This window comes from Strigops habroptila, chromosome 2, assembly GCF_004027225.2.
Source record: "Strigops habroptila isolate Jane chromosome 2, bStrHab1.2.pri, whole genome shotgun sequence".
Taxonomy (NCBI): domain Eukaryota; kingdom Metazoa; phylum Chordata; class Aves; order Psittaciformes; family Psittacidae; genus Strigops; species Strigops habroptila.
In genome coordinates, this window is record NC_044278.2 from 26120837 (window position 1) to 26136559 (window position 15723).

Genomic DNA, 15723 nt, shown 5'->3' on the forward strand with positions numbered 1-15723 from the left:
ACAGCACATTATGCAGCCTAGATAAAAACAACATATTGGGATGAAAATGACAACATAACATGGAGAGAAACCATTATCAAAGCAGCAAGACCATTTTCATCACATCTCAAATTCTCTTCTCAGAAGACCAAACTATTTTTTTCTTTTTAAAATCATCAGCACCCCTGTCAGTTCACCAAACCTTTAACAAATCTTCAGAAGCTCTCAACAAGGACAAAGATTGCAGAGGGGGGAAACTGCTGCCATCAGTCCTGCCTGATTCTGCCTGACGTGGGCCCAGGGCATGTCAAGGGCAACAAGTGCAAAAGGATTATCGGAGACAGTGGCAGTAGGGAGCCAAACAAGTAAATAAAAATGAAGATAGAGAAGTCGTCCGATGGCCCTTTTGGCCCATCTACAAAATAGAGGACTTGAGGACTGCTTTGAAGCTGCGGATTGTGGCGTGAATTCATTTCAAGGCCTTATTATGGTCACATTCCAGCTCGTACTGGATCTGGCTGAGAAGTGGCTTCATATTTAGGCAAAGTCGCTGGTGAAACCCATGGCATAAACACAGAGTATTTGATAAAAATGACAAGAAGGTAATTTCTGAAAGTATTATGCTTAGAGATTACAAATGTCAACACTGTTCTGTCAACAGTTATAATGAATTACCTGTTATCTGAATTTACCCTACTATTTTCTGCTCTACATAACACAAAGATACAGTTAAAAGCATAACAGCATGCATTATTAATTTTATTTTTATTTCTGGGGAGGACTTTTAGAAATACACGTTCAGTGAAAAAACACTCGTGGATCTCAATGACATTTAGAAAGGAAGTGGACAAAAGAAACCAAGCAGTCATGATATGGTTTCAGAGATGCCAGGTCTAACACCTGCCAGAGCAAACATACACTCTACATCTGAAAGTTATTCTAAGCATCAACCCGAAACAGAACAGTTCCATGCATACTTAAAATGGAAACGAGCACCTCCAAATTAAACTAAGTAGAGAAAAAACATGTATTATCAAAATGAATTTTTTGCCAGCTGTGAGTATTGTTTTTACAATTCATTTTGGACACCGAGTTCAGCACAGATGGCAAAATAATTTCAGTCCTTCAAGGAACTCATATAATGTATCCTAACTACTAGACATAAAATTTAGAACACAGGAGCTGTTCAAAATTGCTAATATAATGAAACATAGACCAGTATCTTCCATGTGAGCACTCATTCTGTTTAAACAGGGAACTGAGCACACCTAAATTAACCTCCTACTCTGCATATTCACATGACTCTGAAAACACACGCTTTGCCAAAGGGCAAGCTCCACATCAGTTTTATGAAAACTGTTTAGCAAGACAAGGAGCTGATGGGCCTTGAAATGCATCTTCCTTCACAAGTAACATGCCGCTCCAGTGTGTGAGTATGTATGCATGGGGGCAACTGGCTTCTTCCACAAAACAAGAGCAAACTTAAGGTGCAGTGGTCCCTACCTCTTTTAGGACACCAGCTAACCATCCATCAGGGACTGTTAGGAAGAAACCTTTCCCAAGGGGCTGGTTATCCAGTAATCGTGTATGGCAGGGTTCTTCCAATATCCCTCCGAAACAGCTGGTACTGCAATGTTAGCAGCAGGACTAGATTGACTGATGGCTTGATGTGAAGTGTCAGCTACTACACCCACAGCACATTAATGATTTTGGCACACATGCAGGTGTAACCACTCCATTTACACTAAAGCAATGTTGCATGAGCATGATCTGCAAGCAGCTGTCAAATGCAAGTCCTGCAGCAACCCATGCCATTTTACTCTTCAGTACAGGTACAATTAATGTAATGGGCATGCTAGCTAGTTTGACATCAGAAGAAACCACTTGTAAATAGTACTTCTGTAACCAGCATCTCATTCCACCCAAGAAATCTTTATTTTCTTATATTAAAAAAAAACAAACCTAGAAAAGCCACCAGCTCTGGCTGAGCTCTGGAGAATGTGCACATTTGAAGGCAGAGGAGATGGATGTACTGTGCTTCCACAACCACTTCTTCAGTAGCAGAGTTTAACTGAGGTCAAAGAAGTTCAAAAGGAAGCATTCAAGTATCTCCATTTCCTTTCAAATTAGTCACATACAGTCTGAGCTTTATCATCTTTAAACTGTGTGATGTTTAGTCCAAATATAAATTCAGACAGTTCCTGTGCTGCACTGAGCTCCCACTCAAAAAGAGGGGAAGCAACAACAAGCAACATAAACCTTTAAAACATGTAGGTGGTTCTGCTTATTCCCCATTCCTTCCTTTCTGCCCTTGCAATACTCCTCAACTGCCACTTTCTACATCAAGACTTCAAAATCCACCTACGCTGGCAATGGACAAGGAGAGGCAACAAAGACAATATCAAAAAAAAAAAAAAAAAATAATACAAGGCTCCCGGTACATCTCTGCAGGAGAAATTTAAGTCCTTCTGTACTCCAGGCACCTTCCAAGCCCAGTGCTCTGCCCACCACCCAGGCATCTGGCCTTGTGTCCTACAGCCAGTTGCAGGCGTGTGGGAGGGAAGGACAGGGCAGAAGAGCAAGGACACCAGCAGTTTCCCACCAAGAAGCAGGAAGCATACTGGTAAGGACAGCAAGGAAAGGGGGTTTTTTAGCCAGATTCCTATGTTTTAACACATCACAGCAGAGTTGATCACTTCAGGTTAATGAAAGTATACTGCTTAATCACACACTGATTTTAGCTGATCTATATGATTATGTGTAAGATGCCTGCCCCATTTTTAGGGAGGAGACCTGCCAGGACCTTGCCCCACAACAGGGCAGAACCCCCTAAGCTGTGCTTTTAACTGTAGCTAAAGAGACACTCTGAAGTTGCAACATGATCATCTAATATTAAGCTAATGAACTTTCAAGTACAGAAATCAAGTCTAACAATTTAATGAAGTTTAAATATTTACCCTTAAAAACACTCATAACAAAGGTCTCTCTTCTGTTTCTCCAGTCAGAAGAAAAACTGAGACTTGCAAAAAAAAAAAAAAAAAAAAAAAAAAAAAAAAAAAAAAAATCAGCCTAAAGTGACCTAGAGAGGTCATCCAGACCTTCCTCTGCTCCAGCTACGGCTTACATCTAAGCCAGACCAGTTTGCTCAGGCCCTTGCCCAGTTTAGCTCTCCCAGTCTCCAAGGATGGGGATTCTACAGCCTGTTTGGGTGCCTGTGCCACCACATGGACACTCTCATGGCATAGATATTTTTCCTCACATAACAGTCAAAAAAATATTTTCCTTATTATTCCCTTTGTCATCTAATAGTATGTGGGTACCACCTTCTGATTGTGTTTGCTTTCCTTTCCCTTTTTTTAAGAGGGGGTTTTGAGTGTGTTTGGGTGTGGGAGGGTTTTTTTGTTGGGTTTTGTTTGGGTTTTTTTTTAAATGCCACCCACAATTTCAAAATGACCTGACATCCAGCTGAGATTTACAGTTCCAAGTCCTCATTCTGGAGCCCTTCCCTACCAGCAGCATTTTTAACTGAACTGCCAACCTACTGGGCTATTCATGCCTTAAAACCTCCCGAACTTTCTACTCTTAATTCCTGTAAATTCACGTATTTCTTTCTGTAACTTTAAATAGAGACTTACTACCCTATGGGCATTTATTAACTGCTTTTCTACTTCCACCTTCTTACTCCTTTCCTCACCTTCAGTAATTTCACTATGCATAAACCAACTTTATTTAGATAAATCAGACAACAGAAGGCCTGCAGAAACCTCCAGAACTTTACTAGTAGGTTACATTTGTTATTTTTGTTAGCAGTAAACAAAAATACTATTAATTTCACAAAGTAATACTCAGTAAAAAGACAAAACTATTGGTGAAGAATCAATTTTAGTAACCATTAGAATATCTTCCTTAAAATGAATATTCTAGACCATAAAGCCCAAACCCGGGAAAACCCTGAGTAAAACACTGCAAGAAACAGAAGGAACAATCAATGGGTGAAAGGACAGGAATGAAGATGCTAAGAGAGCAGAGATCTGAAGCATGAATTATCTTGCTTTCTGAAGAGGCATTTTCACAGGAATTGATTTGACATTTAGGAAGCAATGTAGCTACTGCCATGGCAATAAGAAATAGCCCCTGCTTTAAAAAAAAAATAAAAGCAGAGATGGTACAGAAAGACATAAGGACTAAAGCAACTCAAGCCATGCCCTTTTGTTTCATGGCATGAAATCTGCATTTTCTTTTCACATTGTCACACACTGGTACGAGGTTATCACACTATCACAGCATGGAGACAAAACAAAATTAGATCCACAATCTGTTCTTAGGACATAACTGAGTGGTAAGAAGTTTCTGCTCTCTAATATGAAATCAGTCATTGTGACTTCATCTGTAGGGCAAGCTTTATCTATTAAAAAACCCTGAATGGTTCACTGTGCAGCAGAGACCAATAACTCTGGACTGCCCCAGTGCATTTCAGTGTCATGGCAGGATGACAGAACACACGTTACAGCTGACTCTTTCAAGACCAGCCCAGAAAGAACAAAGGCATTTTAAAGAATAAACTGTCACCTCAGCTTTATTCAAAATACTTTGTAAGAAGCTCACTGTGCATACACTATACAAAAATTATCCCCCCAGGGCAGAAGACACAGGGACAAAACTGCCCAACGACAGTCCCTGTAATTCCCCCAGCAACCAATTTTCAAAGCTGTTTAACAGGCTCTAGAGACAGCCTCTTTAAAAAGGACAAAAAGGCAATGGAGCAGGAGAGAAAGAGAAAAAGGAAAATAGACAGGGAAGATCCCTACAGACTCAGCTCTCCAGCACACCCCTGCGGCTTGGTGCTTCAGGAGAACAACCACCGTAGCTGTTCCCGAGGATGGGACTTACTTCCTGGCAGTACTGGAGAATCCCTTCCTTTGTCCCAATGCAGGTCTTGGTGCCAGAGGGGTCCGACTCCCACTTTCCGTTCTGCACGTTCATGTGCATGTTGAGTTTCCCACAGAACATGGCGATCTGGGGCTCTGCCAGCAGCCCAGCGTTTCCATCAGCTGGCACCTGGAAGAAGAAGAAACAACAAAAAAGGTTTAATTTCACGCCTGACACTTCAGTCCATCCAAAGCAGGAACAGCTCAAGCAAGCCTGAACCAAACTCTAGGCTTACCCACCCATGGCAGCAAAGGCTGAAACTGTTTGATTCAGGCAGATTTGAGGAATGTAAATGCAGTCTTCATAGACACCCAGAATCCAACAGTGTAACACAGATTTTAAAGCTGTAACCAAACTGTTGCCCAAAATTGTCACCTTATCAACTTGGTTCAACACAGAACAATGATCGTTCTTGAAGCATGATTACAGAATTTTATTTTCCAAACACACTTGGTGTACTGAGGGGAAGAGTTTACTAACAATTAACAAAAAAGTTTTTCCCAAGAGCTTCCTAAAAAAACCCACAATGTATCTTTTTTCGAGACCCTCTCTAGTTCATTTCTATGTTGAGCACACAGGCTGTATTTTACCATGCCTTATAAAGACGGTGGGTTAAAAGCAGCAGTTCCCATATGAGCTGTGTTTCGACTGAACCTTAAAATGCAGTGGCTGGGGTGGTATCAAAATGAGACTGCTAAAGGTCTCGCTCACAGCAAGTATTACAGACTATCTTCTACCCAAACAAGCATTAAAACACCCAGGCTGAAGACAGGCAACCTGAAATACTTTTCCTCACCTCCTATGGGTGCGCTGCCCGCAACACCCTGACTCAGCACCGCCCCCCTTTAAACACCCGATGTCCTGGGGTACGGAGCCAAACATCAAAGACACCCTCAACTATTTCCCAATTCAATGCAATTCTGGAATATCTATGAGCTTCCCACCTCATTATACGTATTTATAAACCACCTTAACACTCCTCCCCCACAAACCTCAACACTGGTTTAAATCCCTACCATGGGACTGCAGCATTAAGGCAAACAACTCAAGAGCTCTTTCTTTCAGCCCTCTGCTCTCCCATGTAGCCAGCATCAGAAGGTATAAGCTCAAAGTACTCATTTCAGTTTTACCATCTGAGAAAACACAACACAAAGATAAATCTCCTCTTTAAGTTCCTGAAGACAGGAGTCAATGGCTCTCCATTGCCCCACATGTCCCTAAGGCAAGCACGCTGCACTTCAGGTACATCAGAGTATGCAATTAGGTTTAAGTATCTATTTTTAACTTTTAATCTTTAGCTAGAAGGCTTCTCAAGGGGGAAATTAAAAACATTTTAAAAATTAATGAAAAACTTAAGAAACAGAATTACTGTCTTACATGAAGTATGCAAACCCTTTATCTTAGTTTCCCCACTCTTTATTTAAACAAACACAAAAAAACTTCATGAATAATAAAAAAATATCACACCAAGAAATACTGCAGAGTCAGCATCTAACTACTCTAACATATTAGCTTAGCATTGTTAGTTAAAATGCCACAATTAAGACATGGGTTTTTTGTTCTGGTTTGGGGTGTTGGTTTGTTTTTTTTGAGAAGAGAACATTAATTTTCCTGCCCTCGGGAACACTTCTGTTGGCACAGATTTCCCTTTTCTATCTCAATTTCTCTTTTCCAGTGGAACGAGTAAGCACTGTACAATTTAACAGTCAATCATCACTGTCCCTCCACCGGGTAATTAGAGAATTTTCCAGTAACTGGGATGACACCTTGTCTGGCTTGCTTTGATTAGTGAAACTATCACAGGCTTACTCCCTCTAACATCTTCAGAAACTGGAGAACATCTCAAACTTGACACATCTATATCAAATACTTGCAAAAAATCCTCCAAATTAATGATTTTTTTTCTTTATAGATGCATCGCAACCCTATCAAAATTTCAGTAAAAACAGAAGCGAGTCATTCCACAGGTGACACGTCTGAGTGTGAAATCTACTCACAGTCAGCTCCTCCAACTGAGATCTCTATTAAATTAATAATGCAGACAGCAATCATACTGTAAAAGATCTACTAATTTTTTTCACTCAAAATCTTAAATTGTAATTTTATGGAGACCTTGCCTAGTGGCTTTATAATATGGAGCTTTTGGTTATTTTCTCTTACTTAAGGAAGCTAGGAGGACAGCTAAAGGTGGTAGAAAACAAAGTGACCATTTACTGGGAGTGCTATCAGTTTAGCTCTTAACAACATGACAACGTATGACTGGCTACTTAAAATCTCATTCCCTGACATCTCCCAGCTTAATGAACTCACCAGAGCAAGTCATGATCACATGTAGCCTTCTATATTTTGAGCCGGCAGAGCCATACTAATGAACTGTTCTGCACAGCACTTCTTTATATCGATCAGGACAGCTAAATGTTTCCAATCATAACAAAATATTGGAGCAATAAATAGACATTGTCAACAGAACTAAGCATTTAGATCATAGAATCATTTAGGTTGCAAAAGACCTTTGAGATCATTGAGTCCAACTGTAAACCTAACACTGCCAAGTTAAACCAAACTAAAAGCCAAAAATAAAAGATTAAACTTAGCTAACAACTGACTTCAAGAGAGCTCTCTAGTCTGTGTAAGTTACTGATAAGGTAAAACCCAATAAACTATTATTGACTTTAACAGAGACATCCAACAGCAGTTTTATCACAAAGGGGACCGAACAACAGTATTTTGGGGAATGGAGGGAAAGGAAGTAGCACTTTTTAAAAAACACATGCACTTCAAAAGACGAATTAACAACTCAAAAAAAGGCAGGAGAGTAAGATAAAACTAGATGTGGTCATGTGTCCCCTACGTGCTGCCATAATACTTTAAATACAAGAATTCATGAATCACTGGTCACATCAAAGGTATATCCAGCTAAAATAAGTGAGTTGGTGAAGAATTTTATGTATCATTCACGTTTTCTTCACAGCCAATGGTTTAATTCATTTACATTCATTTCTGACAAGAAAAATCATCTGCATTACAATGCAATTAAATCATCTAGAGCACTGATCTACACAGATAAGCAGCTTCTATCCAGTAATGCTGAATAACATAAAGCTACAGTCCAGTTTGTTACAATAACGCCTGTAGTGGCAAATCTCTCCTTGACTAATCCTAAAGCTCTTGGGCAGATTAGTCTCCCAAAGAATAACTCATGTGACACAAATGACATTAACAGCAACTATTTGCTTTATTAGTATTCTGTAAAAGTAAAAATCTCCAAGCTTATTAACAAAACTGTAATCACATACTATTTTTGTCTATTTTGCATATGACCTCAGAGAAGTAGCATGTGCTTTTTCCCTGCCTCTTGGCAAATCATTAAATAACAGACCAATTAGCATGTCGTCTCACAGTAAACCCAAAGTTATGCTTTGGTTTTCACCGTATACCCAGTTTTCAAATAAAACACTACTCATTGCTTTTACACAACATCTGGATCATATATCTATTTCTAGAATGGGAACTACCTGAATTTTAAAAATGGCAACTACAGGATTCTGAAACAGATTACCTCAATCGATCGTACACTATTTAGAGCTCTGTATAAATACACTAGTCTAATATGTCACAAGATGTTCAAGTACCAGCTTGACATTTTTTAATACAGAAAACAAAGTTATTAAGTTGCTATACATCTTTTAATTTAACTTCTGAAAGTGTAGCAAGGGTACAAGTTCAGAAACAAAGGATCCACAGCCGTGCTAATGCTCAATGCTGACAGCAAGTTCTCCCTTACAGAGTTTCAGCATCGCAGGGGCCTGCCATCCAGCCGCAAGACTCATTTCACCTCCAGCTGTGTGCACTTTCCTGTGTGCTCCTCTGCCATGTTTCCTTCCGATGAGCAGCTACATGCTGAAGCGCTTAAAATATTATGACAGTAATGAAAGTTAAAATACCTTTCACATATAGACTCCTGGTATTTTGCCTAATCTCAAAGAGAAAACACAGTAAGAACTCATCCTATAAGCGGGGATATAAAAAAAGAAATAAATCTAATTGACACTGGAGACTGGGATCAGAAGACAACTCCATAAGAGAAAGCCCATCAGATATATAACTGCTTACTGGTTATAACTGCTTTGGATAAGGAAAGAAAAGGGGACATAACCCAGCTGTTTTCCCAACAGATTGTGTCAAATACATAGTTTAGGACAAAAGAAGGTAAGTCCTGGCAAAGATACCTGAATGACCTTGTTTAATTACTGGAGCCCATCTTTGAAAACAGGTGCTTCATGATATTTTTCTGATTCTTTTGAGAGGGAAAAGAATCATTCGAAGTACTTATTTGATATCAAAATATCAAACTAAATACAGGGAAAAAAAGAAAAAACCCATCATGCAAGCATTAAGAGATTAATATGTAAGGAATCTGTTTCCTTCCCATGCTAAGATACATACAGGTACAGAGGTGCAGCTGCTTTCCTACCTTCAGCCCTGGTAATTTAACACATTATTTGAGAAGAGGTGCAAAGGGTCCTTAGTACATCCACACACTCCACATCCACAAGGCATGCTGGATGCCATTTATACAGTTTCTGAGACACTCAAAAAGGATTTTGGTAGCAGAATACAGAGGACCGAAAGAAGTTTATCTAATTACAAAATTTAAAAAGGAATATTTTACCTTATCAAAGTGTGTGATTTTTTTTTAACCCATTACCATTTAATCTGAACATCAAATGGCTTTTTCCTATCAAACACCATTATTTCAGACACAAGGCATAGCTCTCTCCCCATTCACTCTCTCTGTCACTGCTTTCCGCAGTTACAAAAGTAATTAGTGTATTCACTAATAGCTTTTCATAATCCCTATTTCAACAACAACTGTTGGCTTTTTTCACAACTAAGGCTACACTCAGAAAACATAGGCTACAAGGTTTTACCCTCAAGAGGTTTTCCACCAAGGGACCAAAGTAACACAACTTCACTCCAGACAGCTCCACTATTAACTTATAATTAAGGACTACAACATAATATGGAAATAAGCATCAGACCTTGTATGTGCTATTATTAAACATCGAAACATCAAAAAACATTCCCCAGAGGTCCCCAAGATGGCTACCATGATTTAGGTTGTTTTATTCTGCAAACGCTAACCTGAAGCTACTTTCATAAGCCTTCAAAGCGTATTTAATCTGTATTAATTGCTTCATTTGCAATTACTTTCAAGGAGAGGACATTCTATAACAACCTCCATACTAGAGAACAACAAATGCCCTCCTTATTTTAGGAGGTGATTAAAATAATCCTTCTCTGCTTGCCATTTTTAATGCTAACACCAGTTCCAAACCTTCAACTGAGAAGTCAGTGACTACAATTTTAAGGTTTAGTAACTTCTGCTGACAACACAAATCAAAAGGGGGCTCAAAATTTGTGAAGAATTAAGCATACCTAAGTAACACACCACCCTTCCAACCCATGCCTGTACTTCCTCCAAACTTTTATACCACATTCAGGTTGAAATTTGAGATTTCTCACTAAACTGCAGCAGTACCAATTTGCACGCAAAGCAGTTTGCCTCCTCTATGGCTATTAACAAAGTAAAAGAAATTCTATCTTTGAAGTGGGGCTGGTCACAGCTATTTTTGCATATGACGAACAGAGCTAAAACTAAAGTTACTGATCGTAAAAGGACTCTCTGGTTGGCCTCACACATTCAGTGAGGAAAACGTTAGATATAACCCTGTTATCCCCAGTGGAAAGACCACGTTTCTTCCACTCGACTGTGTCTGGTCTGCTGCACCCTACAAGTGAAGATCACTCCTCAATTCCAGAAGTCTACAGTTCAAAGCCGCCAAATATCATGCTAACATAGGCTCATGTCACCAGACACAAATCCATGGCTTCTTGCCCACTGGTTAACCACCAACTTTAGAGCAGAGTGTAACAGAATACAGACTGCCAGACTTCCTATTTAAGCCATAACACTAGTTCTCCTCCTAGTTTTATTAGGTACCTATGCAGAACACAAATACTCTAAAGACTATATTTAAAATCCTGCTCACGTAGATAAATAATGAAGGAAAAAAAAAATCCCTTTCTTATAAACACAATCGGGGGGGGGGGGGAAGCACACCCAAATTAGAAAGGGAGGAAATACCAAATTATTGTCTCCCCACAACTTTAAGATGGCTGTCTGTCAAAACCAAGAAAAGTTTTCCATCGCTCAACTTCTCCCTGGAGAAAAACAGTGTTGCAAGAGGTTGTCAAAATCAACATGAATAATTCAGAAACAGGGTTTTCTTGTATAATGTTAATATACAAACAGCAGCAGCAATTATTGTTGTCAACAGCCTACAGAAATAGGCCAAAAAAACATTTTACTGGTTGCTCAGTGAAACAGCTCAGTATAGTTGCTCCCTTCTGAAGACAAATGTTTCTGGCAAACACTAACAAAAATGGCCATGTCCCTAACTATAGAAAACCCTGGGAAGACCCACATGTCCTTTACAAAAAGCCATCAGCTTCGAAGAAGCTCAAGCACTCTGTAAACTAAAAGGCGCCTGAAATGTGGTTGAGAAACAAAAAACTCCACTGAAAAGCTCCTGGAAAATCAGAGATGTTTATTTGCCCTGACTATAACCTATTTAAGCCAAGTGTAAATACCTGTGTGTGGTCCTCCTGGCATACTTCATAAATAGCAACGCCAAAAGGGCATCACAACAGCGCACTGCCCACTTCTCCACAGCAGCTCAAGGACTGCCTGCTCCACAAATATGTTAAAAGCAAGCCTGTCTCCAAGGCTGCACAGGAAGCAATAGTTCTATCAAAACTATCTTCTGGCAGACGACCATTGTCCCCGCCCACACCCTTTACACATGCTGTATTTATTCCATACACATGCTGTATTTATTCCATACATCTTAGTTTTAACACTTCCCTCAGGTCATGTTCCAAGTACTGGTAGAATGCTACCTGAACCCAGGGCTCAGGCATCGGTCTACCCTGAAATCGAAACAAGTACCAAAACCAAACAAAAAATACGCCAGGACTAAGTGCTGAGTTTACAGGGGTATCTCATGGAGCAAATGGGAGGTAAGTGCTTCTCTCCCAAAGGGCCGAGCAACCCAGCAACCAAGTGCTCACAAGAGATATTTTTAAGACTTCAGCAGCAATTTTGCTATCATATCTGTAACGAAGAACAGACCTGCATAGGCACGTGCAAGCACACACCCAAGAGAGGAAGGATTTCCCCAGCTAGGGCCCCTGCAGACCCTGTCCAGCTTCACCATGCAAACACTTTCATGCTCCTGCGAGAGACTTTGAAAAACTAAAATTCAGCTACAAAAATCAGCATCTCTTTTTTCTTTTTTCTTTTTTTTTCTTAAAAGCCAATCTTACTCCCAAGCTCTTCAGTTAAGATTTTGGAACAATCTTTACTCATTTACATGGCTATATAATGTGTTGACTAATAGCAGCAGGGTAAACAATAAACAAAAAACCACAAACAAAACAAAACCAAATGCACACAAAATTAGAAAACACATCAATTCCTGTCAGAATTAAATATCCTCTATCATCTAACTTGGAAAAAAGAAGAAAAAAATGGAATCCAGCAAGTGTGCAACTTTGACAAAAGAAGTGTTTAATGACACCAATATATATGACAAGTGTTATGATTTCTTTTGGTATGCCCAGCCACGCAGAGATGCTGTGATACTGCCTTTTAATGTCATCACCTGAAAGCCTGTCATTACCCCAAAACAAATGCAAGAATCTGTTTTACAGAACTGAATTAAGGTTTTGCACTGAAATCGTTCAGTGCAAACCATCTAATTCCAGCACTGGAATTCTACTCCAACGCTCAGAGCCACCATCACTTATCTCAAATAAACATATGAAGTATAAGAAAAAAGTAAGTATATTTCACAGCAACACAACAGACTACAGAACTATTCCAAGCTCAGTAATAACTTTTGGCATCCTATTATACCCATGAAACTCACTCTTGTAAAATTGAGACTACAAGCTGAGAGCAAGTACACAAGAGTCCTAAATAAGGTCTAGTTTTCATTTATACTAAAGCACCTTTTTTCTTGCAAAAGAGTGAATGATGTGAAATGGAAAATGACCATATGCAGAGCCAGACTCCAACCCATGAAACAAATTTAAGTTATATCTGCCAGGTCAAAAACTGAGGAACAATCCTAGTTCAAGAAATTTGATAAACAAGTTAACATTTGAGCAATGTCAGTTTCTCAAATTAACTACATCACTCAAATGTCAGTGCTATCTAAATTATTGACTTATTTTTAAACAGAATGGCAGTCTTCTCTTTTCAGTAATTCATGTGAAGTAGCTATTGGCTTTAAGATAGCTTCACATCTCGTTCATCACACTTCCAGCGCCTCATTCACTTAAGCATCTCATAGAAAAAGATTTCTTCTGTATAAAATCTTTGCTCCTTTTTTATGCTATTTATTTTGTCAACTTTTCCTGCTAAAACTGGGCTGCAAAACCATAGTTTATAAAGAGGATGCTATTCTGTTTGAAGGATACTTACATCTTGCCACCATTCCACAAAACTCGTTAGTACCTTTCACAGAATTGTATCTTTCATTTAGAAGGATTTTGAAGAAGGAAGAAAGGAAATAAGTTATTTAAATTACCTTTTCAGCACTGTTTTTATGCTTTTTAGGTTCTATATGGGATGCCATAAGGATAAATCAGCAGACTTTGTTCACAGCACAGTCCCAGAAAAGATGACAACATGATTTCAAATGGCTCTGTTTAGATGCTTGGCCTTGTAACTTTCAAAATAAATAATAATAAACTTTAAACAGTATGAAAACCACAATACTCAAATTACACTTCCAAACATGACTCTTATGTGACTACCTTATTACACAGTAATAAAAAACATCCTGTATTTTTGACAACATAGTAATTAGACAGTGAGCTAAAGTATATAAGGCACCTGATTTTTTTGCTGAAAAACTTCCTTGAGAGATATCAGATTTTCCAGATTTGCAAAATCCTGCAGGCTTACATCATTTTCCTACTGCAGAAAGACAACAATGAAATACTGAACTAATTACTCTAAACCCGCAGAATTATTACTGCAGTGGAGGAAATATACAGTTCATTTTGTAAGCTCCTCCAAGAAGGAACATAAGCTGAAACCCATCTGCTCAGCAGATTTTTCCTGTGTTACAGTCTGACTGAACAAACCCTTATCTACCCGAGCAGAAATTCACCACGACCAGAAGAGCTGAAGTTTTGCTTGTGAAATAGGACCTCCACCCTTCATCAATTGAACTTCAAAGGAAGCTCTGAGGCTGATACTTTGTTGTCATTATTTATTTTGCCTACAGATCATTATCTGCCCTCAACACAGAGGCACAACCTACATTGCTAAATTAACTGCTCCACAGACCACGTTGCTTATGTTATTCTTCGAACTATGCAGAATGGCATCCTCCTCTGCTGCCATTTGGCTGAACTACAAACACCTGAACGGAGCCATGTGAGAAGTCTGATGTAACTCACTAATTTTACACGAAGCGTTTCAGCTATTTTGCACTGTTACAGCACTCCATACGTATGCCAGAGGTCCCTCTCATCTTCATTTGATGCAGAACTATTCTTTGCCCAGGCGTCGAGCCTGTGAGTCACAGTCTTCTCTGAAAGTTGTCCCACTGGATGGCTTGCTACTACTACTAGTAGTATTATTATTATTATTACTATTACTATTACCAATTTCCCAATTTCGTTCCACAAACAATGTGGAGATGAATTAACAAGATATTTCTGGCATTTGCTGACTTTAACCATTAGTGTTTAGCAAGTTGAGGACTCGCTGACTCCTACAAGGAAGAGCACATCCTTAAGAACCTTGCTAAGGTATTATTTACCCTACCCAAGATGCCAATGCATCTCTAATTAGACAAACCTTTTTTTAGCTCACAAAAATACCAACATGAGCAAGCCAAAAGGAACTAATATGCCAATACTAGGATTAAACAACATAGTGAATTACCTGGATTACTTTCCAAACACGTACAGAAGCCTGATACCAGTTGCCACATGACATAGTCAAATAGATTGTTGACAGATTTTGATTCAGTCTGAGTTGAATCGAAGGTCCAGTCCTTCAACCCTTCCTTCACAAAAATATATGAAATTCTACCTCCCCACAACAGTAATAGTGATAAGGTAATTAATACAGCATTACTAGACATGCCATGCTGAAACAAATCCTGCCCTGGATCTGTTTTCAGGATACTTGAGTCATCCATTACTAAATAAAAAATAAAATAATTAGAAAACCCCAAACCCACCACCCAGGAGCCAGAAGTCTTAATCTGATTGGGAATAATAAACCAAAGGAGTTACTGGCTTGACCATGCAAGTGAGTTTTCTATAGAACACAACTCCTCACCTTGAAGAGCTAAGCAAAACCACCCAAAAATAAGATTTAAAGGAATTCAGTCAGACTTAAATCAAATCAATTTCCAATGATACAAGAACTGGGAAAGATCACTAGATAATTGTGATAAGTCTACATCTTTCCAAAATCCATTATGCAATTCAAGACGACAAAAAAAAAAAAAAAAAAAACAAAAAAAAAAACACCCCAAAAAAATCAAAACAAAACCCCCCAAAACGAATATGCAGGAAGCACTACAGAACAGGAGCCAACTGCCCCATACATGAAGGCCAATGCTACAGAAGCACATGAATTTTTCTGATTCATGCATTTAAATTTTCAAACCCTACCTGTGGGGTATCTCAGAGCAACTGTTCTTTGGGTCTAAAAAATGTACA

The 15723-nt window shown here is 39.0% G+C and overlaps 1 protein-coding gene across 2 annotated transcripts in view; it reads right to left on the minus strand.

Moving 5' to 3' along the window:
- The window catches only part of APP (amyloid beta precursor protein), a 216363-nt gene that overhangs the window by 175018 nt on the left and 25622 nt on the right, over positions 1–15723 (minus strand). For both annotated transcript variants that reach the window (XM_030477303.1, XM_030477302.1), the window contains exon 2: positions 4870–5037. In XM_030477303.1, the coding sequence (XP_030333163.1) occupies positions 4870–5037 (168 nt within the window). The remainder of the gene's footprint in view (positions 1–4869; positions 5038–15723) is intronic.